This window comes from Panthera leo, chromosome E2 (assembly GCF_018350215.1).
Source record: "Panthera leo isolate Ple1 chromosome E2, P.leo_Ple1_pat1.1, whole genome shotgun sequence".
Classification (NCBI taxonomy): Eukaryota; Metazoa; Chordata; class Mammalia; order Carnivora; family Felidae; genus Panthera; species Panthera leo.
Window position 1 is genome coordinate 60,191,875 of NC_056693.1, and position 27,113 is coordinate 60,218,987.

General features: G+C 66.8%; 1 protein-coding gene across 2 annotated transcripts in view; it reads left to right on the forward strand.

The window, feature by feature from the left end:
* ZFPM1 (zinc finger protein, FOG family member 1) overlaps positions 1 to 26,827 on the forward strand; it is a 65,198-nt gene extending 38,371 nt beyond the window's left edge. For both annotated transcript variants that reach the window (XM_042918984.1, XM_042918985.1), the window contains exons 4-10: positions 12,135 to 12,268; positions 19,134 to 19,236; positions 20,836 to 21,048; positions 23,876 to 24,106; positions 24,399 to 24,494; positions 24,569 to 24,715; positions 24,912 to 26,827. In XM_042918984.1, the coding sequence (XP_042774918.1) occupies positions 12,135 to 12,268; positions 19,134 to 19,236; positions 20,836 to 21,048; positions 23,876 to 24,106; positions 24,399 to 24,494; positions 24,569 to 24,715; positions 24,912 to 26,704 (2,717 nt within the window). In that variant the 3' untranslated portion in view covers positions 26,705 to 26,827. The remainder of the gene's footprint in view (positions 1 to 12,134; positions 12,269 to 19,133; positions 19,237 to 20,835; positions 21,049 to 23,875; positions 24,107 to 24,398; positions 24,495 to 24,568; positions 24,716 to 24,911) is intronic.
* Positions 26,828 to 27,113: the final 286 nt, after the last annotated feature.

Below are 27,113 nucleotides of genomic sequence, written 5' to 3' on the forward strand. Positions count from 1 at the left end.
CCCGCCCAGGACCGCCTTTGCCCCTCTGCAGCCGCCTCTGGGTCAGCCCTCCCTCGGCCAGGCCCGGCCCCCGAGGGCAAGGCCGCCTCGGGCAGGTGGGCCGGATGTGTGGGCATCCGTCGGGTGTCGTGGCCTCCCTGGGGCCCCGGGCCTGTCCCTGCCCTCCTGGCGAGAGCTCACAGACATCCGGGTGCCCCTGGCCGTGCCGCACGCCACAGCCGCGAGCTCTGGCCCCGACTCCGCAGTCCCCTCCTAGGAATTTATCCCGCACGGTCACCTCCGTGCGGACAGGCATAGGGTGGCGAGGACTGTCGTCGTGGCCCTGCCGACCCGCAAAATCTCTACCGGCAGAGGGAGAAACGATTCTGAAAGCACATTCCCCGAGGATTCCTAACCGTTCTGTCGGCACGCGTCTCCCTGCGCACACCGTGGGGCTGAACGGACCCCGAAGGCCGCGGCAGTAACAGCCGATCGGGGGTAACGTCAGGGTGGCCCCACCGCCACCCGTCCCCTTGCCACTGCCTGGGGCGGTTCTGTGGGACTTGCCCTGCCCCGCCCCAGGGCCCAGGGGCCTTGCTGGGTCTTGGAGGGCGGGCACATGCCACCCCTGTGCCAGGTGTGGAGCTGGGCGCGAGCACCCCCACGGAGCCCAGCCCGGTCGGCCGCCCCGAGGGCTCCGGGGCAGAGGCGAGGTAGGAAGGAGCTGCCCCTGCTGCGTGCAGGGGGCAGTGCCCTCTGTACTCGGAGCCTCCCGCCCCGCTTCCTGGACCCCTGCCCCAGCCCAGCCCCCTTCTTCCCTGCCTCCCCTTCAAGGGGCCTGAAGGACGGAGGCCTGGATGGGGTCAGACCTCTGGGTTTGAACTCCGTCACCCGCCTCGCTGTGTGGCCGGGTCCGCTCTGACCCTTGGTCTCGTCTGTGAGGAGGAGAATAACCACGCCTGTGCTGCAGGGGGGCGGGGTTGAGGGCGAGCCGATCAGTGCTGTGAAGGCGGGTGTCAGGGGTTCCACGCAGGGCAGGCCCAGGCCCTCCTCTTGCGAGTGCCTCCTTTGTGGGCGGGGCGGACAGGAGGCTGCCTTTTCTGGAAGGATCTCTGTAACCCCTGAGGGCTCTCCGGGCCACGGGTGGTGGCAGCGTCTTATTCTCCATGGTGCCGGCTGACCTCTGACCTCCATGCCTGCTGCTGCCACGCCCCCGGGGTGGAGGTAGGCACCTGCCAGGCTGGGGGCAGCACCCAGGCCGCCAGCAGTGGCAGCGGTAGGAGGGCCGTCCCGTCGGCCTTCACCCCTGCGACCACCCAGGCTCTGCCCAGACCCTCACTTGCCCACCCGCCTACCCTTCAGTTCACAGAGGAGAGGCCGGGCCCGGACCCCTGGCCGCTCCCCAGCCTAGGCAGGGAACGGGGTGCGTGGCCAGGCCAGAGGCCAGGAGGTGGTGAGCTGGAGGCTGGACGGGAAGGAAGGGCCCCCGGTGGCGTCGGCCCCTGGAAAAACAGGGGGCAGGGGCCAGGACACCGATAGGAGCCAGATAAGCTGTTTGCACAGGAGGTATTTTCTTTACCTTATCACACATCCTGCTTCCAGCCCGCTGCCAGGATGAGGCGGGGCAGGGGAGAGCCAGGGACCCCCACCCCAGCGCTCAGGCCTCAGGGTCTCCCAAGGCCAGAGTACCCGGGTCCAGGAGCTGGTGGGACTGCCTCTCCCCACTCCATAACCGGGAAGACTGAGGCCCAGAGACCCAGGCCAGTTGGCTTTTCAAGAAGGCTGGAGGCACCACGAGTTCTCCCACTTCGAGGCTCCTGGAAACCCCCTCGAGATCCCACGGGGCTGAGGGGAGACCTCGTCCATCAGAGGTCGTCTTGGCGGGGTGCGTCGGGCCCAGTGCGCACACTGCTAAGGGGTCTCAGGCCCCACCACCCGCCCTGTCTCCTCCTGCCAGACGAGCTGCTCTTGGCCGTGCCCGAGGGGGAAGTGTCTGACGGCACAACCAGGTCCCCAAGAAGCCCCGGGTTGGGGGTTCAGGTGGGGTGATCAGAGCTCAGGGCAGCCCCCACTGTGACCGCCCCCCCGGACCTGGCTCTGAGCTGCCCGCGGGGCCCCTACCACCCACGCGGGGACTGGTCCGGATGGCCGCGGACGCTCTGCCCCTCCCAGCCCCCCGGACCCCTCTCCCTGAGCCTGCCGCCCGCCCCCCCCAGTGGTGAAGGGCCCCTGGAGGCCCCACCCTGGGCTGCTGGCCTTCCCAGGAGGCCCCAGCTCCACCATTAGCTGGGGCCAGGGTTCAGCCCGATAAAGATGGGCTGTTGTTCTGTGTCAAAAAATCAATAATTTCCAGCGATGTTTCGGCGATAGGGAGGGAGGTTCACAGGCACCAGCTGGTGGGTGGGGCGGGGGCAGAGCGGGGCTCCAGCATCTGAGGGCTGCCGTCCGTGCCACTGTCCCCCTGCTGGCTGGTGGTGCAGACCCACGGTGGTCCCTGCTTCCAGCCACCGTCTTCCAGACACGGGTGTCCACTGGGTCGCAGGCACTCTCAGGGCCTCCAGGACACAACCGTCAGCACCCCTAGCACTAGGGGTGACGGGAGCCCAGGGTGTGACAAGGCCAAGAGGCAGGGAGGGGCCAGTAGCCGATGGCATCGCCCCCACTGCCTGCATGGGGGACAGGCACACGGAGGTCCCCGGCCAGGCGTCCGGGGTCATGCCCCGTGGTGGGCACCATGGCCGGCACCCACTGGCCCGCGGCAGAGCTGGCTTGGTGTGGGCCTGCCAGCCCCCTCTGTGTGGCTCCCAGGGACGCCGCCTGCCCGCCAGCTCCCCCAGGGCTCGGGCCAGCCCCACGTGACCCAGCCGCTGAGCAGTGCTTGGCGGCAGGAGGAGGGTTGGGACAAATGGCGCCACGCCCAGTGGCATAGGCCCACGTCCAGTGGCAAACGCACCTCGGGCAGGTGTGGGCTGGGCGGGCCGCCGTCGCCTCCTGGCAGGTAGGCCCCGTGCCAAGGGGAGAGAGAGGCCTCAGGGTCCGAGCTCCGGAACCCACCCCCTCCAGCCTGGCCCCCTGTGACCACCTTAGGAAGGGAGGTTCTGGGCTTGAGACCCTTTGAAAACCTCCGGCTGGGGAGAGAAGGAAGGGCCTCTGCAGGCTGGACACCTGCATCCAGGCCCAGAAGCCGGTGGGGCCACTGTGGGCAGAGAAGCTGGAGACCCTCTCGAGCGGTGGTGGGTCTGGGGCGGGGGCAGCCGGGAGTGGCCCCCGTGTGCAGTGGGTCAGGGAGGTCCCTGGGAACGGGTGCAGGGGTGGGGCGTCGTCCTGAGGAGAGGCGGTCACCCTCTCAGGGGTCATAGCCCTGCGGGAGCCAGAGCCCAGCTGTCCGGCTGTGCCATGGTGCCCCCGTGAGGCCAGAAATCCCAGCTCGTAGATGAAATCTGAAGGATGACAGCTGTTGGTCCCCGTTTTTATACACGTCCTCAGTTCACAGGCCCTGGGCCTCCTGGCTGCCTCTCCCCAGACCCTGGCCCTCCCACAGCGGTCTGCACCTTCCGGGGACGCTCTGTGGGGTCGCCGGGGCCGGAGGCAGGGTGGAAACCCTCACCCGGGATCCCCAGGAGCCGCTAATCCGTCGAGGCCTCAAGTGATCGCGTGTGTGTCTGTGGCCCCCTCGCCCTGTCGTGCCTGGCAGACAGCAGCACACGTCAGATGATTCCTTCCACCGTGGCCGTACTAAATGCCGTGGGGCCACTGCCTGGACACAGGGATCGTCTTCTGCCCCGCTCAGCCTCGCTGCTCCCACCTGTGAAATGGGGCCACGGCCGTGCTTCCAGATCTGCCGGGGCATCCCAGCATCCCGCGTCAGGGGTGTCCCGGCCACCTGACGTTCCAGATCCACTGTGAGTGAGGACACGCGGCCTAGGTTGAGGTCCGAGGGACCTGGGCTCTGTGACCTCGGACAGTCCCTCAGCTTTTCCAAGTCTTGCTTTTGTCAACTGGGAAGGGGAGACGGACCCCGCCGTTGTTCCCCAACACCGTGTCCCCATAATTCACAGATGGGATCCTGGGGCCTCAGATGGGGTGGGGTCTGGCCAAAGGTGCCATGGCCACTGGTGACGGGGAGGGCTGGAATCAGGCTCTCCCCTTTTTTCCCCGACGTGGCATTCAGGTATGGCTTGGTCCAGGGCACATGCTGGCTGGCTGGCCCCACGGCTCTGGGTCTCCTGGCCCTGGGGCCCCAGTCTCTGTGGGCGTGCGTACGCTTCCCGGGGCCTGCGGGGTGGTATGGCGTGAAGGACAGCAGCCTGGGGGGCGTCTTAGCACTGTCCCAGGGGACAGTGGGCACCTCCGGCTGGTGTCCGGGTTTGGGGAGAGGCAGCATCGGGACAGGCCTCCCGTGGAGCCCCTGGCCGCCCACCGTGTACTTTGACCTCGCCGACCCGCTGGAACACAGCCCCGTGCCTTCCTCGCCTCCGGCTCAGCCTGTCCCGAGTCCCCCTCCTCTGGCCTTGTGGCCCCATGTGTACACAGGAAGCAAAAACGGGCCGACAGGGTGGGCCCCAGCAGGTACAGATGTTCCCAGAAGCCGATGGGGACCTGGTCTCCTCCAGCCGGAGCACAGGAGGATTGCACACCAGCAGGGCCGTCCAGGAGGGGGCCCTCCACGCGGCCCCTGCTTGGTGTTCCCGGGTCACCAGGCTCTGCCCTCCCAACAGGCAGGTACAGGCCCCAGATCTCCCAACGCGCCGGGGGCCGAGGGTGTCCCGGCGAGCCACTGGCGGTGGCTGCCGCTGGGTCCCACTGTCCCACGCGGGCTCGGAGGCAGGGACTGGGGGCCCTGTGGTGCTGCTGGAGGTTCCGTCACCGCTGAGAGCAGGTGCTGGTAGCATGTGTCTTAGGAGTGGCGACCCCCGGAGGGGCAGAGCCCGGCCGGCGTCATGTGGGACTCTGGCGGCCTGGCTGGATGCACCTCGCCTTGTGCTGACCTGTGAGGCGGGGACTCTTCCCCCCACCCCCATTTCGCGTAAGGAATAGCCGAGGGCTGAGAGGGAAGTGACCCGTCCAGCTGGGAGGGGGCCGTGGTGGGATACAAACCAGGCTCTCGAGCCCCCGGGGCTCAGCCGGGTTAATAGGGGTCAGTCTCCTGCCCCCCACCCCCCGCCAAGGCAGCTCTGTTCCAGAAGGGCAGGTCCATGGTCAGCTGCTAAAGCTGCAGAGGGGACAGAGCCTGGAGGGCGGTGGCCGTGTGGGGACAGAGCCTGGACGGTGGCAGTGGCCACGTGGGGACAGAGCCTGGATGGCGGTGGCCACGTGGGGCAGAGCCTGGAAGGCGGTGGTGGCCGTGTGGGGACAGGGCCTGGAGGGCGGTGGCCGCATGGGGACAGAGCCTGGACGGCAGTAGCCACGTGGGGACAGCCTGGATGGCAGTGGCCATGTTGGGACAGAGCCTTGATGGTGGTGGCCATGTGGGGACAGGGCCTGGAGGGCGGTGGTGGCCGTGTGGGGACAGCCTGGATGGCGGCGGTGGCCGTGTGGGGACAGTCTGGATGGTGGCCGCGTGGGGCAGAGCCTGGAAGGCGGTGGTGGCCGTGTGGGGACAGGGCCTGGAAGGCGGTGGTGGCCGTGTGGGGACAGGGCCTGGAAGGCGGTGGTGGCCGTGTGGGGACAGGGCCTGGACAGCAGTAGCCACGTGGGGACAGCCTGGATGGCAGTGGCCATGTTGGGACAGAGCCTGGATGGTGGTGGCCGTGTGGGGACAGCCTGGACGGTGGCGGTGGCCGTGTGGGGACAGTCTGGATGATGGTGGCCGCGTGGGGCAGAGCCTGGAGGGCGGTGGTGGCCGTGTGGGGACAGAGCCTGGAGGGCAGTGGCCGCGTGGGGACAGTCTGGATGGTGGTGGCCGCGTGGGGCAGAGCCTGGAAGGCGGTGGTGGCCACGTGGGGACAGAGCCTGGAGGGCGGTGGTAGCCGTGTGGGGACAGAGCCTGGAGGGTGACAGTGGCCGCGTGGGGACAGCCTAGACGGCGGTGGCCCCGTGAGGCAGGAGGGGGAGCCACCCGACCTCTCTGTCTTTCTAGCACCTCACCGGCCTCCGAGCTCAGGGCCTTCCCAGTCAGGAGGGTTCAGTTGAGGGCAGAGAAGGGACTGGCCTTCACAGCCAGTGACCTTGGCCCAGGCCGCTAGCCCGATGCTCCAGGCCCTGGGCGTCCAGGGAGCACGTCTGTGCGAGCGTGCAAGCAGGAGGCCTGCCTGGCTCCTCGCTGGGGGACAGCCCGTGCCAGCCAGGCCCAGGCCCGGGGGGACAGAGGCCGGCTCGCCTCACCCCGCACCGCCCCACTCGCCCCCGTCGGCCCCGGCCTGCCGTGTGACCTTGAGAGAGTCCCTCGCCCTCTCTGGGCCTGGTTTCCATGTCGGTATGGGACGTGTTGGAAGTACACACGGCCTCCCAGCCTGCCCCGCTCTGGGCCCACGCCTGTGGAGACTTCTAGAACCCCACAGGGTGGGGCCAGCCGGCCCCTGGAGCTTTCTTCCGCTCCCTCTCCCTCTTTTTCTCTCCCTTTTTTTTGACTTTTATCAAAGGCAAACAGCGCGATCCCTGAGATAGGGCCGCTCCCGATGAAGCTGGGGCCAGCTGGCCCGTGGGAGCCACAGGGCGGGGCCCGGCGACGGGCGGGTTAGATCGGTGAGCGCTGGCGGTGACCCCGGGCCCTCGTGCGGCCCCAGAACCCACCGTGCAGGGCGGGGCCCGCGGGGCCGCTGGACTTTGCGCTCTGGAAGCCACCAGCCGGCAGCACGAGCACAGTTTGGCTCCTGGAAGGAACAGCCAGCCGGTGGGGTGCAGGGGCAGCCCCCAAGCTCGGATACTCCCACGAACCGCAGGGCTGCCCCGAGTCAGAGCCACGAGCCAGCCTCTGGGGTGGGGGCGGGGGGACGGGGGGCAGAGACCTGTAGGCCCTGAAGCCGCACGGTCTGGGCGGGAGCCCTGGCTCTCCCGTCGGAAAGGACGTCGGGTCCGGGCAGGGTGGCTGTGCCCCCGTGGGACCCCGCGCCCTCTGGGCTGCTTCCGCAGGACGGAGAGACCGGGGCCTCCTCGTGCACCGTGCACGCTGTTGAGGCTGACCGCGAGGGCTCTGGGGCGTGAGGCAGGGCTGGGGCCCAGACCTCAGTTCTGTCACCCGGCCACCCCCTCCGCCAGACCCCCAGAAGCGGATCCCGGGCCGGCCTCCTTGGTCCCCTGGGGATGCCGTCAGAGGGCTTTGAGACCTAAGCAGACACTTAAATTATATAAGTATGCAGAGGCTGAATCCTCTCCTCTGGTTCCTCACAGACGCTTGGGGGGCGAAATTGAATCCCCGTGCGGCGTGTTTGTTCTGGAAATAACGTGTGTGGGTTGTTTGCCAGGATGAATTAGTCTTTGTCCTGATGCTGTGTCTGTAGTGACAGCCTGACCCCCACGGGGGGAGACCGTTACAGAAGGGGAAACTGAGGACACAGCGGGAAGAGTAGACCACAGGACAGGACAGGACAGGGAGGGGCTGGCCCGCCACGAGCTCCCGCCGTCTGCATCCCGCCAGAGCAGGGTGTCAAGGCCCTGGCCGTGAGCACGGCCGGGACTCCGGGTTACGTCTCCCCTCCCTGTCCCGTGCCTTGAGCCAGTAGCTTAACCCCTCTGAGCCTCGATTACCCCTCTGTACACGGGGGGAGGAACTCCAGTGTGGCGGGAAGGACTGCCTGCCAACTGTCCCAAGCCCTTGGCTAAGGCCCGCCGAGCGGGGAGCGGGGGCCGGGAACCGTGTTGGGATCACCCTCGTCTCTAGCCGAGGGGATGGAAGCCAAGGCACAGAGAGCCGGAAGGTCATGGCCAGGACCTAGCTGGAGCTCGTGTCTCTGTCCCGCTCAGCCCCGCTGCTCCGGAGCCCGGGAGAAACAGGGATCACAGGAGGCTGCCGGGAAGGAGGACACCTCCACCTGGAAGCCCGCTCCAGCTGGCCCACCCTCACGGCTGTCACCGCTCGCGTCTCCCGAGAGAGACCCAGAGGGCAGAGGCTGTGCCTGCCCCGGGCGTGACTGAGCGCTGAGCCAGGATTCCAGAGACCAGGGTTCTGTGCCCCCTGCAGCCAGAGCCTGCGGTGCGGCTTGGGTGCTCGTGGCCCCAGGTCCCTGTGGGTGTGGTTGGGAGACGCCTCCGTGGCTGCCACGGGTCCTCCGGCTGTCGCAGAGGCTGTTTAAAAATAACCGTGTTTTCCTGCCTGTCCATCTTCCTGCCAGCTCCTCCCCCCACCCCACCCCACCCCGCCCCCGGCTCAGTGCCTCCCACCCCTGAGGCCCCTTGCCCTCACTCATTTATACTTTTATTCACTCTGGGCCAGGAATAGGTACCCCTCCCCCCGTTGTTGTTTTTTTTTTAATTTTTTTAAACTTTTTTTTTTTTTTTAATTTTTTTAACGTTTATTTATTTTTGAGACAGAGAGAGACAGAGCATGAATGGGGGAGGGTCAGAGAGAGGGAGACGCAGAATCTGAAACAGGCTCCAGGCTCTGAGCAGTCAGCACAGAGCCCGACGCGGGGCTCGAACTCACGGACTGCGAGATCATGACCTGAGCTGGAGTCGGCCACACAACCGACTGAGCCACCCAGGCGCCCCTCCCCCCGATGTTTTCTCATGCAGGTTTACTTCTGCTCAGAGAGGGTCTCTGGCGGATGCTAACTGGGCTCTGATACCGCTTGGCCCTCTGTCAGCTACGCAAGGGGTTGGACAGGAACCGTTTGCTGGAAATAAGTTATCTGAGCACATGGATGTTGAACGTCACCAGGGCCACCGTGTACAGTTGCACAGGTTGTGCACTTCCTCATCACCCTGCAAATGCTCAGCCCCTCAGAACCAGCCTCCCCGAACCAGGGAGGTGGGTTTTTATGGTGACCGTTGCCCTATCCCCAGCCCAGGTTTCCCCATTCCCTGGCCGCCTCACCTCTCCCAGGCCTTGACCAGCCCCCAGCAAGCCCTGAGTGGTGGGTTCTGCCCTCAGGCATGCAGAATGGCACCCTTTATCGGGAGCCAGCCCACCCTCTGGCGGTGCATGATACCCAAAGATGGACCGGCTGCCGTGGGAAACGCCAGCCACGCTGTTATCTGGGAGGCTCGGCCTGCCGGCCCTGAGGCTCTGATTAGGGAGCATGGCTGTTGGCCTGTGGGTGCCCGGTGGGCGGGGTGCGGAGGCACCCTGGCTCTGCTCCTTTCCTCCATCGCCGCCAGGGCTCGGGGCCCCGAGGGAGAAACCTCGGGACTGTGCAGGTGTGCCCAGCCAGGGACAGCCCGGGAAGCCAGGTCGCCCCCACGCTTCCTCTGCCCTCGGGGACCCCCAGGCCGGCCACCCACGTGCTGGTTCCCGAGTTCTTCCTCCCACGGGAAGGGGGACCGTCAGCCTCGGGTGGAAGGCGTCGTCGGGGGGAGGGGGGAGCTCGGTGCCCCACAAGGCCAGGATGTTTCAGATGTTCTAGACACTGACAGGGGCATCCCTGTCTTGTCTGTGGTCCCGGCAGAAGGGAGGTCCAGAGAGGCATGGAGGTTCAGAGCCCACGCGCAGGCCGACCAGCGGTTTCTGGCCGTCTGGATACGGGCAGGCCGCATCGGGATTCTGGACGATTCCCCCTTGACCCGCTGCCACGAGTAGGGGAGCAGGGGTGCGGGGCACAGGCTCATGCCTCGTGGGCTCTGACCCATCGGACGGCTTGACGGAAGAGTGGATGGAAAAGTGAGTGCCCGGCGAGCTCACCTTTAGGTGGCCTTGTGCTCCCCATCCCTCCCTCACACATGCCGTCCCCTGAGGGCTGGCCAGCAGGGGGGACCGGAGATCCAGTATGCCCAGGATACAGGGGCATCCTCCTGCCAGCCATGTGGCCGTTTGGGGCCCCAGCATCCTTGTCCGTGTGGGGGATGTTAGGAGACAACCGACTTCGTAGGAGCGTTTGAGCAGGGGTGGGTGACTTTGTGCTGGCCAGACACACCCCTGCCCCTGAGGACGGGCCCCGCGGGGCCAGGGAGGGGGTGGGCTGTGGGCAGAGCCCTGGGCTGGGACCCAGGTGTCCTGGGCGGGTCTGCAAGGGACACGGCCCCTCATGGGCGAGCTGCAAAGTGACAGTGCCAGCCTCTGCCCCCCTCTCTGGGGGGCTGGTAAAGGGGTGCCGGCCTCCTCGGCCTCATCCTGGTCCCCTGCCATGTTATCTGCCCCGGGGAAGACAAGAACCCACTTAGAACGTTTTAGCCGGGCCTCCTGGCGTATTTACACGTTATCTCTGCCATTAGGCTGGCAGTTATCTGATAATCGGGCCCATTAAGGCCACAGCCTGCCTGATCGGGGCTCCAGGAAGTGGGGCCGCGGCCGCAGCGCTCGCTTGGGGACCAGGCCAGGCCACGTGAAGCCTCTGTGGGCCCAGGCAGCCCGGACGGCATCCGAGGCACAAGGCAGCCCGGCCTTCCCGGGCAGAGTGTGCGGGATCTGGGAAGGGACAGCACTCCGAGGGCACGCCCATCCCCGGCCCCTTGTCCTGGGAGGACACCGAGGCCCTGGGCGGGCAGGTAACGTGCCAGGCGTGGGTCTCCCAGGGCGGCCCTGACAATTGTGTACAACCTTGGGGCCTTAAAACATCAGACATCTGCTCTCTCCCAGCACTGGGGCCAGAAGCCCCCAGCCAAGGTGTGCCTGGGCCACGATCCCTCCGGAGGCTCCAGGGGAGGGTCCTTCCTGCCCCTCACAGTTCCCGGGGCCCCAGGTGCAGCTTCCTCCCGACCCATCACTCTGGTCCCTGCCTGTCCTCATGGGGCCCTCTTCCCTGTCTCTTGTGTGTCATTTATAAGGACATTTGTCATTGGATTTAGGGTCCCATCAGATAATCCAGGATGGTCTCATCTTGAGCTCCTGACTTGATCACATCTGCACAGACCCTTTTTCCAAATAAGGGCACATGCACAGGTTCCTGGTGGATGTATCTTCTGGGGGCCGACATTCGGCCCCTACGGAAAGTCATGTGGCCCGTGCAGCGAGGCCGGGCCAAATCGCAGTCCTGCCCGAGTGAGAATGACAGTCTCAGGGGCTCACAACAGAGGCCCATCTGTCTGTATAAATGTAACAGAATCCGGCGGGGGGCCGTGCACCAAGTGTCGCGGGAGCCACCGCCGGGGCCACGGGAGCTGCGGGAGCCCGGAGCGTTTGCACCCCCAGCCCTGTGGCATGGGCGGCATCAGCCCCCGAGCGTCCACACCCTCAGCTCAGGGAGACCATGCAGAGAGGTAGCAAGACTCAGCGCCCAGACCTTTCCAGAAAGCAGGTGGCCCCTTGATGAATGAGTAGAAGTTGGCAGAGGAAGAAACCGGTGTTTGAAGTTGGGGCGCGGGGGCAGCAGCATTTGAGGGTCCCCGCCAGTCCCTGTCCCTGCTGATCTGCCAGGAGTGAGCGGAGCCAACATCAGGGCCACTCAGGTGCAGATTCTGGCTTTGCTGAGCCTTTGGGGGGAGAGCTCGGTGCTTTGACTTGGTTTCCCCGCTGTGGACCCTGTGCTAAGGGTGTCGGTAGACTCACGCGGCCAAGCCTCGCGCAGCCCCAGGAAGAAGGAAGTATTGGGGTCCCCGTCTCAGAGGTGTGGAAATCGAGGCCCCGCATTTCCACAGCTGCCCGCACAGGCTTGCTCTGTGGATCTGGGGGGGCTCAATCCAATGGGGGCGGGGCTGGGAGGACCGTACGGAGGGACGGGGGCAAGCCTCGTGGATGTCACGTCCTCTGCTCTGCACCGTCCCCGGCCCGGGAAAGCTGGCCGGCAGTGCCCTGGGCTGCGTGAGACACGTGTCCTAACGGAGCAGCCCTGGTCCCCTGCTCCGGTGCGGCTCAGGAACCCCGTCCTGCCCCTAGCTGTCTCCCAGGCAAGGGCCTGCTGCAGAGGCTGGCCGGCCCCCCGGGAAGCTCAGGCCCCCGGCCCCAGGGCCGCCTCCCTCCTCTGCCCTGCAGCCCCTCCTCCCTCCCCCCCCCCCCCCCCCACTGCCCCAGCTGCTCCTCGTGGGGACTGGGGGGCTGCAGAGCGGGACTGCATCTGGCTGGGTGGCGGGGCCGGGTGGTCCCCTCCACTGGGCCCGCCTCACAGCCCCCGTGTTTCTCCCCACAGACGAGCTGGAGCCGGTGCTACAGGACGGGCAGAGGTGCGTGCGGGCTCGACGCAGCCTGGCCGAGGGGCTGTCCTGGGGCCCCTTCCGCGGGAACATCCAGAGCAGAGCCTCGTCCCCTGGGCAGGTGCAACCGGTAAGGAGCCCCGGCCCCAGCAGCCCAGCCACCAGCTGCAGGGCAGAGTCCGGCCCGGGGCACAGACCCCTTCTGCCCCGGGAGCTGAGTCCAGGCTACGTTCCAGCCCGGGAACACCTGCCAGTCTGTGTGCGGTGCGTCGGAGATGGGGACCTGAGACACTGGGACCGGGAAGGCGGGAAGGAGCGCAGGGGAGGCTTCCTGGAGGAGGGGTTCTTCGCGTGGGCCCCTGATGGATGAGTAGAGGTTGGCAAAACAGAGGGAGAAGCTGGTGTTTGAACTTGGGGAGGCAACAAGGAACCGAGTGGGGATCCGGGCCTGGCCTTTGTGGGCGGGGCACGTGAGCCGCTTCTGTCGCAGCCGGGGGACCCCTGCGGCAGAGGCCGCGATGCACGTTGTCCCCTGGGTCCTCCCCACGACAGCCGAGGGTGCCTCTGGTGCCCCGGTGTCCTTGCCTCCCTGCGCTTTCTGACCTCCGTCTGTAACCAGGTGGCCCCCCTGGGTCTTGTCGCCTGCGTCTTCCTGCAGGGACACACAGGCTCCCTTTAAATACATTTCAGGGGCGCTGGGTGGCGTGGTCAGTTAAGCGTCCATCCGACTCTTGATCTCAGCTCAGGTCTATTTTTTTTTTTTCAAGTGTATTTATTTATTTTGGGAGACAGAGAGAGTGAGCAGGGGAGGGGAGAGAGGGGGAGAGAGAAAGAATCCCAAGCAGGCCCCACGCCGACAGCGCAGAGCCCGACGCGGGGCTCGAACTCACAAACCGTGATATGGTGCTCTGAGCCACAACCGAGAGCCAGATGCTTAACAGACTGAACCACCCAGGCGCCCCGTTCTCAGCTCAGGTCTTAATCTCAGGGTCATGAGTCCGGGCCTGAATTGGGCGTGGAGCCTACTTAAAAAATATATATATATACGTTTTGGTTAGGAAAGGGCACGGATGTGTGGGCCGATTAAGTACGTTGGGGGCAGCAGAATGGGCAGCATGGGTGTGACGGGAACCAGGAGGGGCCCGGCCGTGCCACTGCTCAAGAAACACCTCCGAGCCCTATTGCCACTCGTCTAAAAGGCCTGGAGGCGCCCTGGGTCGGTCCCCTCAAGCCCAGGCTCAAGGAACCCAACGTGCGGCCATTGCCCTTTCTGGTTCCCGAAGCCGCATTCGGGTGTGATCTGATCCAGGCACACCCTGGCTGCCAGGTGCCCCACGGTGCTGGGCCTCCTGGTCCCCAGGCCCCGAGTGTGGGCCTCTGGCTGGCCTCCGTGTTGTCCGCAGGCAGCGGCACGGCTGGGAGGGGACCCCCATACCGCGAGGTCAAGCGCCACCCTGACTACCCTGTCCGGCTCCAGCCTGGGAGTCAGAGCCCCTGTTTCTCAGCCACAGAAACCCGGGCCCCGGGAACTCGGCCTGGAGCGTGTCCGCCGGGCAGGCGGGGGGCCGCAGGCAGAGCTTCCAGCTGCAGACCCTCAGACCACCGTCCACGGCCCCCACCCCACCCCCGAGCCAGGCTCTTGAGCTGGGGCCTGGCCTCACGAGGTTGGAGCACCTCCCCCAAGCTGAGGCCCCCTGGGCCACCCACACCGCCCGGCACAGCCCAGCGGCCGTGCTCAGAGAAACGGATGCTGGCCCAGGACCAAGGGCTCCCGGCTGCGTGGCCAGACCATCCCCGTGGCGTAGGGTCCACATCCCAAGGTCTCCTTCCTCATAGCTATTTCGCTCCCGGGCAGGCTCCTGTCCTCTTTGAGCTTCTGTTTCCTCAGCCTTTGGGACCTCGGTGGGGACACAGGGAGGCCCTGAAGGGTCCTGGAGGCCTGAGCCCGCAGACCCTCCGACCCCCCGCAGAGGAGAGGGCGGGCGGGCGGGCAGAGCCGCGGCTTGTCCGTGAAGCTCCCGGGGCAGCCGTGCGGATTCCACGAGACGATGTGCACGTGGCGCCCAGCACAGGGCATGGCTTGCTCGGCGGGCAGTATGGCCAGCCGCCCCGCGGGACGGATGACCCTCTTGTCCCAGGGCTCAAGCAGGGAGAATGCAGCGGAAGCTCCGAGGTCGATGTTGGCTCCGTAAAAGGCGCCTGGCTGGGGTTCCACTAAGTGGACAGAAGCTACGGTGTTCAGAGCAGTCCCTTGAGGCAGTGAGCTCCCGATCACTGGAGGCATACAAGCAGAAGTTGACTTTTCAGAGCACAGGCTACGGGGGAGCAGTTAGGTTGGAAGGAGGAGTAGGTGGGCTGGGAGCCCCCCCATCCTGGGCTCTGAGTTCTCATAAGCTATGACAAGATAAAGGGGTGTGGCTGAGTGTGGCCTGCTCCTCTGTCCTCTGGTCCCTCCTCTGGGGACAGTCAGTCCCTTCCAGGATGGACGTGTATGCTCCAGACCCCCCCCCCCCCCCCACACACACACACACACATTGAGGTGTGCCCATCCTCACGCACAGACCCTGGTCTTCCTCCTCTACAGCATACGAGGCAGCTCCCCATTTTACAGATGAGGAAACTGAGGTTCCGATAGGTTGAATGACGCTAAAATGACCGGGATCCGATAGCAGAGGGAGCACTGCACCCCACGTCCGCCCAACCCCAGACCCCTGCAGGCTCCGTAGGGACAGGTCCCAGCCACGTCCCCGCCTGGCCCTCCCCCCCCTCCCGCAGCCTCCTCCTCTCGGAGGGTTTTGTCCTCCTTGGGCCCAGGGCGCAGGTCGGCCTGGGGAGACTTGGCACGAGGCTGGAGACTCTCTCCAGGCGGAGAGATAATGTCCGAGGGGAGCGAGGGACCAACGCCAGGGGAGCCAGTGGCCTTTGAGGCTCTTGCTGAGGAGCTGCGGGAGGAAGGAGCCTCGTCTGCTTTTCGCTGGGGCTTTATCTCCTGCAGAATTAAATCCTTGATTAACCCTTATCTCCCCAGCAGGCGCTATCTGCGCCTTGGCGCCGAGTGTCCAGACACACCGTCCGTGATGATTGATTTCTTAAAGATACGCGCGCCTTTCCGATACTCCAGTTATTGTCTAAATATTTTTGCTAACATTTCAGCGGGCCCCTTATCGAGCTCAGCTGATGGGCCCCAGTTCTCTCCCCCACGCACCTCCCGCCCCATATCGTCCTATCAGCCGCCAGGCCGTTTGTCTCCGCTGTTTGGAGAGGAAGGAGGGAGAGGGGCACCAGTGGGGTGCGACGACCCTTCCCGGCTGGTTTTCTTAGGCCCAGGGCTACTGGCAGGTGGGAGGGGGGACCAGGGTGGCTCCCCTGGCAGTTTCCACACTCACAAGACTTTGGGGATGGGACCCCAGGAAGTGCACAGAGCTCGGCAGGAGGCGGGTCAAGAGTGGTTCCTGCACTAGTTTGCCGTGTGATCTTGGGCAGGTCCCTCCCTGATCCAGCTGTGGCTGCCACATCCCAGGGCTTAGAAGCCCAGCCAGTGCTAAAATTTGCAGTCAGATACCAAAAAAATGTTCAGAATGGATGGGTGGACGGATGGGTGGATGGAAGCAGAGATCATGCAGACCCTGGGTCAGTCCTGTGTGCACACAGCCGCTTCCCATGGCCTTGGGCATCATTCAGCTCTGTGGGCCTCAGTCCTCATCTGTGAAATGGGCTCTTCGCAGGGTATGGGGGAGGCAAAGACAGAAAGGCGGTTGCCTCTGGGAGGGTAAGCAGGATGGAGACAGGACTTTTCAGGATGAGCTGAAGGAAGGAGGTGGGTGGGGGCCTGAGTCAGAGCCCAGCCCAGGCCCGCCCCAGCCCTGACCTCCCATTGACCTGCCCTACAGTGACCGGGGGGACTGGCAAACCCGCTGACCTTGTGCAGAGCGGTCCGGCTCGCTGGGCTGGGCCGCCCCCTCCCCGTGCCAGAGCACGGCCCCCACCTCCCCCTGACGGTGCTGCCTGAGATGCGCGGCGAGGTTTGGGAACAGCCTCAGCGGATGCGGCAGAGATAGAGTTTCTGATGGTTATCAGCAGGCACAGAATCCAGACGCTGACCTCTTTGTTGGGGGAGACAAGGAGTGGTCCCAGATGCACCCAGAGAACTTCAAGAGGCTGCCCGTTATCTCAGGGCTGGGTGGGGCTGTCCTGGACCCGGGAGGGAGGGACAGGCAGGACCCCAAGGGGCTGCAGGCAGGGTGGGTGGAGGGGCGTCTTCCTGAACCCGGACACGGCCTGTCCAGGGTGAGCTGGACACAGGGCGCCGAGCCTGGGGGCGTCTGTGCAGGGAAGGCAGCCGGGAGCACAGGCCGATGGTTTTGGCAGAAGGGCCAGGCCGTCCCTCCGGGCTTACACCCCATTTCACTGCCCATGGGCAGGGCAGGGCAGGGCAGGGTCGGTCAGGAAGAGGGCCCCCCTCAGGCCAGCGCCTTCGGGCACCAGAGAAAGGGGCTTCTGTTCCAAGGCTGCTCGGAGTTGGAGGGGAAAACGGGAGGAGGAAAACCAGTCACTGGGCAGCCGGGTGCTGTGTCCGCCCCTCCACGGGGCGCCGGCGGGGCAGGGTGGGGGCCGGCCCTGCAGCCCCGGGAGGCCAGGGAAGGTCTTGTCCCCCGCCGTCCCCATGTAAGTGCGGAGGAGCACAGGGCCAGGTGGGGCAGCCCCAGACCGTCTTGGGAGTCGGTGCAGGGCAGTGGTGCCCTGTCGTGCGGGGCGGCCGGCAGCACGCAGGCGCTCGGCCCCAGTGGGACCGGGGCACGGCCGCCTCTGTTCCGGGAAGTACACGGAGAGCGAGGGTTCTGCGGCGTCAGCAAAGCCGTGCGTGTTTTTATCATGCCGGGAGCACGCTGCTCCTGCGAGCGATAAGCATTAAACCTACCGGGAGGCTGTCAGTCTCAGTTTGAGGGTTAGAAATATTGGGACGAATAATTAGATTTCATATCGTTACCACAGCGCCAATCGGAGGATCAGGCAGATTAATTTTTTTCGCCATCCTCGGCTCATTAATATTCATTAGAGACTCAGGAGGCCCGGCCCCGCCTTGCTGCAAGCCGCTGTCCAGGTCAGGGCAGCTGGGATGCCGCTGGTCACCTGCCGCAGGGGCAGCCCCACCTGGCCGCTAGTCCCCCCCCCCCCCCCCCCCCCCCGCCGCCTCTGGCAGAAGCCTCAGAGCCGGTGGGCACCCCCGGCCGGCGTCCTGTCCTGCAGCCGGGGGACCCCGAGCGTCTGCTAAAAGAGGGTGCTGCCAGCCTGCCCGAAGTGGGCTCCCCAGGTGAGATGCTCTAAGTTGACAGGTAGCAATTGCTGGCCTGGGGCCCCCGGTGGACCCCTGCCTTCTGGGCCTAAACGCAAGGCCCCTGCCTACTGTGTCCTGCTGGCCAAAGGGAAGACAAAAGCAGGGCGGGCGGGGGCTCCTGGCTTTTGTACCAGGTGGGCAGTGCCAGAAGGGACGGTTTCGTGCATGTCGCCACCTCCCAGGGCCTGGAGGGGCTGATCTTCAGAGGGTAGACTCGGCCACCTGCCCCCCAACCCCGAGAGCAGGTGGCAGGCCGGGTCTGGAGCACACACGTGGTTTGAGTCAGAGCTCCGAGCAGAAGGGACATCGCCCGTTGGCAGAGGGGGCGGGCAAGAGTGCAGGCCAGGTCCGGCTACTAGTCTCCACCGGCCCTTTCCGTGGCCAAGCCACAGAGCTACTCCACCGGCCAAGGTGCCTGGCCTCGGGAGGTGTGCTTGGCTCATAGGCCTGATGTCGCCGGGTCCCTGAGCCTGCCACAGGGTGGGGATGAGAGGACAGAGCGGTCAGAGGGACCTCCTCGGGCTCCAGGGTGTTACCGGGCCCACGGTCACAGCGGGGGAGGCCCGGCCTGGACCCCGACACTCGGCTCTGGAGCCCGTGTCGTCCCCGGGCAGGGAGGGGCCCACGGTCTGCCAGAGGATACCTCCGAGGCCATCGCTAGCGCGACACAGAGGCAGCATCTCAGCCGCCCGCTGTGTCCGCCTGGGGTGCACACGGCCACCCTGGTCTAGGTGGCAACATTTCCAGGTGACAGCACGTGATACAGGTTCTTCAGTTAAAGGTCCCGATGCACCCACTTTTGAACGAAAGGCACTTATTCGCGTATAACAAAAATACCCAAACGTCACGCCGTGCTGCTGGCTGAGTGGGGGGGCCCCGGTCAGAGCAGCCCAGAGGCGGGGTGCGGCCCTGGGGCTGAAGCCCTGGGTGTGGCAGCAGCCACCCCAACCTCGCAGGGCAGAACCGGCCCCCCACCACCCGTGCCCGGCCTCTGCATCCTGGCACCAGGGGCCGCCCCCCTTCCCCCACCCCGCCCCGGGCCATGTACCTGCTCCAGGGCCGGGACGGTGCGGGGCGGCCCCACAGAGGCGGCCCCCCGGGCTGAGCCCACAGCCCTCATTCCCTCCAGGTGCTGCAGCGGCCCGGCCCGCAGACCCAGCCGGGGAGAGGGCATGGCTGGGCCAGGTGGACTTGTGGGAGCCGTGCCCCATTTTCCTTGCCCCTCACCCCTCTTCTCGAGGTGGGAGAAGGGAACTGCCTGCTTCCGGGCTGACAGGCCACTTGGGGGCCCGTTCCGGCCCACACACCCCACGGACTGTCCCTGGCCCTCAGCGACCTGCCTTGGTAGGGAGGCAGGGAGAGAACACAGATCTGGGTGTGAGTTCCTATTCTGCAGCTCCCTGGCTGTGTGACCTTGAGCAAGTGGCCTGACCTCTCTGGGCCTCGGTTCCCGAGAACCCAGTGCCCCCTGCACGGAAAGTGCCGGCTCCCTGCTGCGTCTGTTGGCAACACAGTGCTGACCACGGAGCAGCAGGCTGTGGCCTGGCCACCCCGCTGGTCTCAGGCTTTTCCCCCTCCCTGGGCCACACGGGACCCCCACCCAGGCCCTTCCTGTGCTGTCCCTGATGAGCCTCCTCCCCCCCCCCCCCCCACCACTCAGGGCCCTGCCCTGACCCTGCTGCTGGAGGATGAACCCTGCTGGTTGAGGATGCTGCCACAGGCCCCGACCGAGGCCGAAGCCAACGCAGAGATCTACAGGAAGGGTTGGTATCCTGGCGCTTCCCCGCGGCCTTCCGGTTGGGGCGGGGGCACTTGGCTGGCCCTGGGCTGGCCCTTAAAGGGAAAGGGGCCTCCTTGGGCCGCTCCGGGCCGGGCCTTGGGGCAGACCTCCGCTGCCACCTAGGCCTCCAGTGCCCTGATGCAAGAGGTCAGCCCTGGGGTCTCGGGGACCGGCCGTTCTTCCTGAGCCTGGGCAGTGACTGCTCTCAGGGCCCCTTGGAGACCGCCGGGGTCAGCAGAGGATCCCAGGCCAGGCAGGCCACGGTGCCAACTAGACCAGGGCCCCGTGTAGTCCAGCTCGTGCTGGGGAAGCCAGGAAGGCCACGTTCAAATCCAGCCACGTGGGGCCTGGGGGTTTCTGCTCTTGCCTCCATGCACCTTCTAGAAGGAGTGGCCCAGGAGGGAGGAGGGGAAGCAGGAAAGGGTCCTTACCACCACCACCACCCCACCCCGCCGTCGATTCAGAGGGCTCAGGCCACTCAGACGTGACACGGGCTTTTCCATCTCCTGCCGCCTGGGTGGTTCGACTCCTAAGCAAAGTGTGATGTGGTCGTCCGCTTGCCAGGGCAGCGAGGACCCCTCTCTCCGTGCTGCGGACGAGGCGGCTCAGGGGGCCGCAGGGGGTGACGGAAGCACAGAGTGGGGAGGGGTGCGTGCCCGACCTTAGGAAACGGCCTCATTCCCCTGCGGGGTCTCCGCTTTGCCGGAACGTTCCAGGGTGCCACTTCCCGTCGCCTCCCTGCACACAGCACATTCTGCTGAATGTTCCCAGTGGAGGCCACGCTCCGTCCTCAGGGGCAGCTCTCGTTTCAGGAGGGGGCCAGAGGCCATCAGGGGCAGGGCAAGGGACACACCCCCAGCCCAGCTGAGCTTGTGGGCAGCCCCTCACTCCCGTCCCCACCTGGGCACCTCCCCGGCCTGAGGGAGGTACAGCGCAGGTGCCGAGGCCGCATCCGGGAACCCGGGCCACGCTTCAGCCCACCTCCCGCCGAGGGATACTCTAAGGCCCCAGACCGCAGCCGGAAGGCCCGGTGTTGGCGGCCAGCTGTCAGCCCCCGGTTTGTATACTCAGCCTGCCCCGCCAGCCTGGTCAGCAGGGCTGCGGCCACTGCCTGCCAGGCAGGACAAGATCCTCACGGTGCTGATGGGACCGAGGTTGGCCTGGGGGAGTGGGGGGTGGGCTGCGCCTCCCGGAGGTTTCCTGGTGGCCTCAAGCTGGACACAGGTAAGCTGGCTGGTGCCTGTGTCGTTGGCAGAGGCTGCCCCCTGGCGGCTGCCGCGGGAACAGCCGCTCCTGGCTCCTCTGCCGCTAGGCTGCCACCCTGGCGCTCTGCTGCCTGTCCCACAGGCCACCCCCCCCCCCGCCCCCCCCCCGAAAACGGAGCGGGCAGGCCCGGGAAGCCGCCCAGTTGCCCCATCACAGAGAGACTGGCCTCACACAGCCACGCACCCCAACCTTGGATCCATACTCCCCCCTCCCCCGCCGACCTCAAAGCCCTGGTCTCTGGGAGGGGGCAGGAGGGTGGGGCGTCTCAGAGGGGTGGCCAGCGGCCCTCCCGTCACCGATGATTCTGCCCCTGCAGATGAAGCCCTGTGGTGCAGAGTCACCAAGCCGGTGCCGGCGGGCAGACTGCTGGGCGTGCTCCTCACGGCGGCTGAGCCCCGTGGCACCCCCAGCCACCCCGTGAAGGAGGAGCCAGCCGAGCCCGAGTGCCCAGCCCCCTCCCACACCGACATCCAGCTCCTGCCCCAGCAGGCCGGCATGGCGTCCATCCTGGCCACGGCGGTCATCAACAGTGAGTATGCCACCGTGCCACCCCACCCAGCTCCACGGCACTGCGGGGACAACCCCCAGGACCTCAAGACCCGCAAAGATTGGCTTCTGCTGTGATCTGAGCAGAAGGTGTGCCGTGGCGGGCGCACGTGGGGGAGCTCGGATGTGGGTCCTGGGAGGGGGGCGGGGGCAGGCCCAGCCAGCAGTCTCTCAAGCAGAGCGGGCACCTTTGCTGCAGCTGTGCCCACAGCGTGATGCTGGCCAGCGGTCTGGCCCCTGCCCCACAGATGCCAGTGCCAGGGATCCGTGCACCCCCGGACACGGCCAAGTGTCCCCTGGGGGGCTCTTGTTCACTGCCAGCCAGGACGCACCGAGCCCGAGTGTTGTCAGCACCAAGTAGGATTCCCTCCACACCCTTGTCCACGGCCACGTAGAAGCGAGCGGTCCCGGGGAGGCACAGGCGGCCTGGCTGGGTTGGGGGGCAGTCTCGTGACACAAGTGGGGACAGGATCACAGGCTGGCAGCGCCTGCCTTAACTGGGGTGCTTGGGCTGGGCCCGGCAAGGTCGTCGCGTGTCTGGGGCCCAGCACCTCCAGGAGGCAAGCGTCTCCACCAGAGAACTTTTATTTAGCAAAGGGGCTGATCCGACTGCTTTAAAATCACCCTGGCTGCTGGGGTGGGGGAGCCACAGAGCTGCAAAACTGGGGGGAAAAGTGACCTTGTTGAGGAAGTCAACGTGATGACGGCTGGAAGCAGGGGTGGAAGCGGCCCGGGCCAGATGGGGCGTTGGGGCTGGCGGGGGGCCCGCCACGCGGCTTGGGATGCGGTGGGGAGCCCCGGAGGAGAGCCCACTCTGAGCGCCCTGACCCTGAGAGGTCTTACAGATGCTGAAGTGGAGCCTGGGAGGTGGCTGGGGGCAGGGCAGGACGAGGTCCAGCGACAGGCAGCACCTGCGGACACAAGCGGGGAGCAGGAGGCACCAGTCGAGGGCAGGGGGGACCCGCTGCGTCCTTGCCATGGAGATGTGGCCACAGACCAAAACCGCCAGGGCGGAGCGAGCAGGGAGGGAGTGTGTGGAGGGACGCGGCTCGCGTCGCTGGGACTCAGGCAATGCCGCGGCACATCTGCGCGCTGGTGGAAATGACCCAGGCTGGGGAGGTGGGGGGCGAGCCCCCAGAGCCCTCATGGAGGGAGGACTGGGGGCAGGTGACAGAGAGGGTGGCCACGAGCAAGCAGGACCCCTTCCAGACACCGAGCTTTCGGGGGAGAATGGAGGCTCGAAGGGGCCCTCGGGGGCAGGATGGCCACTTCACCAGGGCATTTGGTGCCCACGGTGGCACAACAGGGTCGGTCGGGTCCTCGGCACTGAGGCGTGAGCCCCCCTCTCCTCTGTCCAGGCTGCTCCAATGGGCTCTGGGGGAGGCCCAGACCCTGGGAGGGCTTCCTCCCCTTGGGTCTGTGGCCTGGGTGTCAGAGCCTCACCCTGAAGCAGCAGGAGCATGGCCACCAGGGGCTAGACCCCTCATCTACATCCCCCAACCCCCGCACAGTGGCCTAGGAAAGCCTTAATGCACAGTCCATGAGACCTGGTTTAATGTTCCACACTCACCCCCTCCGGGCCCCTGTGTTCTCACCTGTGAAACGAGGGTGGTGGAAACACCAGGCGTCTGTGCAGGGCAGCCCCGGGGCAGGCGGACTGTGACCATCCCCGCTAAACCAGGGCTGAGCAGGCCTCTGAGGCCCCGGCCCCTCTCCCCAACCCCGGCCCTGCGGGCGCAGGAACAAACCCACCAGCCCAGTGCCTCAGCTAACACAGCTGCCTTGAAGCCCCCAAATCAGAGTGAACTTGGGAGGGAGCAGGAGGACCCCCCCCCCCCCCCCCGCCGTTCTGCCCTAATTGTGGGCCCAGGATAAGCCTCAGAGAAGCCGGGGTGAGGGACGTGTGCAGTCCAGCCTGGAACGAGCCCTCCCCACTGCCGTCTTGAGCCAAGGGGTTAGGTGGCCACAGAGCAGAGGCAGCATTCCTGAACATTCTGCCGTAAAGACGCTGAGAACCACCCATCAGGGAAACCCTCCCGAGCCGCAAAACCAGCCTGCGATCCAGACTCCAACACACGGAGAAGCCGCAGGCCCTCTGTCTGGGATAAATGTTGTCAATTAAGCAATTTTGACCAGTAACTGCTGTGAAACCACTTGGGGGGGGGGGGGGGCTCTTCCTCTGCAGCCCCCAGGCCACCCTGAGCCACCGCTCACCTGTGGCCCTCCTGCCCAAGGGCTTCGAGATTCATGCACGGGGGCTCCCTGTGCCCCTGGCCACTCCTACCTGTTCACGGGAACACACACGAGAACTCCACAGACACCCAGGTCCACACCACCCCTCGCGCCCCACACACCTGCCTGCCTCCACGTGGCCGCCCCCACCTAGTCCTCCACGGAAGCAATGCCTCACTCCCTCAGGGGTCCACTAGCATATGGCCACGCCCCTTCCGTGGACACCCGATGAGACTCTGGGGTCTCTTAGGGGGCTCACTGTTGGGAGGCAGCATGGGCGCCAGCCGGGGGGGGGGGGGGGGGGGGGGGGAGGTTAGAGACCCCGCCCACGAGGTCCACGGCATCCTGGACATCTACAGAAAGACAACCCAGGTTTCCAAAGGGACAGAGGAGAACGGGCAACAGTGACAGGAGGGACGGTCCAAGGCACAAACCTCACTCCTTGGGATGTCGGGGGGCAGTCAGGGCAAAGCCCTCGTGGTCTGGAGGTGCACTGCCTTGCCTGGACTGCAGGCGGCCCCCTCTGCCGCGGGGGGCGGGGGGGCCCTCAGGCTGCGCCCCCCCTCTCACCCCCACAGAAGACGTCTTCCCCTGCAAAGACTGCGGCATCTGGTACCGGAGCGAGAGGAACCTGCAGGCCCACCTACTCTACTACTGCGCCAGCCGCCAGACCACCGGCTCGCCCGCCGCGGCCGCCGACGAGAAGCCCAAGGACACCTACCCCAACGAGCGCGTCTGCCCCTTCCCCCAATGCCGCAAGAGCTGCCCCAGCGCCAGCTCCCTGGAGATCCACATGCGCAGCCACAGCGGTGAGCCCCCACCCCTCCGCCGGGTCCCCCCACTCTCCTCTGCTGCCTCTGGCCCGGGTGCCCGCCACGCCACAGGTGTGCAATGCGGTCCTCCTACCGCACCATAGGGCCCTCCCAAAGCACACGGCCCCCCTGCGATCACCTGAACGGTCAGCTCGGGGCTGGGCCCTTGCCAAAGTCCTGGGAGACCAGGGGCAGAGGAGGACGGGCTTCGGCATCCCCTCCCCTACGTCCTAAGCCCTTGGCCAGCTGGGCTCCCGGAGCCCACCCCTCACTCAGCCTCGCGTTCCAGGAGAACGGCCCTTTGTATGTCTCATCTGCCTGTCGGCCTTCACCACCAAAGCCAACTGTGAGCGACACCTCAAGGTGCACACAGACACGCTGAGCGGTAGGTGGGGCTGGGAAGGGGAGGGGGGGAGGGGGGCCCCACCCCAGGGCCCTGATACCACAGCCTGCCTGCAGGTGTCTGCCACAGCTGTGGCTTCATCTCCACCACAAGGGACATCCTCTACAGCCACCTGGTGACCAACCACATGGTCTGCCAGCCGGGCTCCAAGGCGGAGATCTACTCCCCAGGGGCCGGACACCCGGCTGCCAAGCTCCCCCCAGGTGAGGCCCTGGGTTCCCCATAGGGACGGGGAAGGGATGGGTTGGCACTGATGGCAACCGGGGGTCAGTTTCATCCTCGGCCCTCCACCACCTCTACCCAGCCCAGCTCTCCCCTTCCCACCCTACCCCTCCTCAGGTCTGGCCCAGGTAGGTCCTGCTCCAGCCCTGAAGTGTGGCCCATGGGGTCTCCCTGCAGACAGTCTGGCCAGCTTCCAGCAGCACGCGGCCCCCCACGGCCCCCTGGCTTCCACCGACCTGGGCCTGGCGCCCACCCCATCACCAGGACTGGACAGGAAGGCTCTGGCTGAGGCCACCAATGGAGAGGCCAGAGCGGCCCCCCAGAACGGGGGCAGCAGCGAGCCCCCCGCGGCCCCCCGGGCCATCAAGACAGAGGCTGCAACGGAGCCCGAGGCGGAGCCAGGGCCCCCAGCCGCCGCATCGAGGACACCCTCACCGCCCAGCCCTGCCCCTGCCAGGGTGAAGGCCGAGCTGTCCAGCCCCACACCCGGCTCCAGTCCGGGCCCTGGCGAGCTGGGGCTGGCGGCCGGCACGCTCTTCCTGCCGCAGTTCCCCGCGGCGCCCCCGGCCTCAGAGATCCTGGCCAAGATGTCGGAGCTGGTACACAGCCGGCTGCAGGCGGGCGCGGGGGCCCAGGCCGGCCTCTTCGCGGGGGCTCCCAAGGGCGCCACGTGCTTCGAGTGCGACATCACCTTCAACAACGTCAACAACTTCTACGTGCACAAGCGCCTCTACTGCTCCGGCCGCCGCCCGCCTGACGACGCGCCCCCAGCGCGCAGGGCCAAGGCACCCCCGGCCCCGGGCCGCGCACCCCCCGCCGGCCCACCGCCCCCCGAGGCCGACCCGGGGCGCGCCTCGCCGAGCTCCGGGGCGCGCGAGGACGAGGCGGGGGGCGCGGCCACACCCGAGGCCGAGGCCGACGCCGAGGGGGGCGGCCGGGGCAGGGAGGGCAGCCCGGGCAGCCCCAGCCCGGGCAGCGGGGCGGACGAGGACGACGATCCCCGCCGGACGCTGTGCGAGGCCTGCAACATCCGCTTCAGCCGCCACGAGACCTATACCGTGCACAAGCGCTACTACTGTGCTTCGCGCCACGACCCGCCGCCGCGCCGGCCCGCGCCCGCCGGGACCCCCGGGACCCCCGCGCCCCCCGCGCCCGTCTTGCCCGCCGCGCCGCCGGTGCGCACGCGCCGGCGCCGCAAGCTGTACGAGCTGCACGCGGCCGCCCCGCCCCCCGCCTCTGGCCCCGCCCCCGCGCCCCTCGGCCCCGCCCCCGAGCCGCCTGCGTCGCCGTCGCCCCGGCCGGGAAGCGGAAGCGGGCTCGACGCCGCCGACGGCCCCATCGACCTGAGCAAGAAACCGCGGCGCCAGGCGCCCGTGCCCGCCCCCGGCCTGCCCGCCCTGGCCGACTACCACGAGTGCACAGCCTGCCGCGTGAGCTTCCACAGCCTCGAGGCCTACCTGGCGCACAAGAAGTTCTCGTGCCCCGCCGCCCCGCGCCTCCTGCGCGTCGCCCCCGAGGACGCGGCCGCCGGCGCCGTCGTGTGTCCCTACTGCCCGCCCAACGGCGTGGTCCGCGGCGACCTCATCGAGCACTTCCGCCTGGCGCACGGCCTGCTGCTGGGCCAGCCGCCCGCCGGCGCCCGGACGCCCTCGCCCGCCACCCCACGGGACGGCCTCAACGGCCAGGAGCTGCGGGAGCCGGCCCCCGGCGCCCCCGACGGCAGCCCCCGGCCCGGCCCGCCGCCCGCCCCGTCCCCCGAGGCGGTGCCGCCACACCCGCCGCCCCCGCCGACGCCCCCTTCCCACTCGGACAAGGGCGTCCAGACCCCCAGCAAGGGGACGCCGGCGCCCGCGCCCCCCGGCAGCCACAGGTACTGCCGCCTGTGCAACATCAGGTTCAGCAGCCTGTCCACTTTCATCGCCCACAAGAAGTATTACTGCTCCTCGCACGCGGCCGAGCACGTGAAGTGAGCGGCCGCCACACTACAGAGACCGCTTCGCGCCCCGCCGCAGGCGCAGGCCAGGCCCGGGGGCTGCAGGGGACCGCGCCTGCCTGGACTATTGGCACTTAATAAAGAAGTTCAGTTTGATGAGCACGGTAGTGGAGCGGCCTAGTTGTCTGAGCACAGGGTCCTTGGGGGTGGGAGGAAACAGGTGGGGCCGACACTGTGGGGGTGGTGAACGCCACCCTGAGCGCACCCAACCCACCGGGACCAGGCCCCCAGCCACAGTCACGGGGTTCGTGGGCCTCCAAGCTGGACCTGACCCCAGGCCAGTCTATGCCGCAGCACCCCCCGGTAATCGCTGCCCTCCAGGATGCTAACGGGAAGATGCCCTGTGGTCGCCAAGGCTGGTGGGGAGAGAAGGGACAGTGATGCAG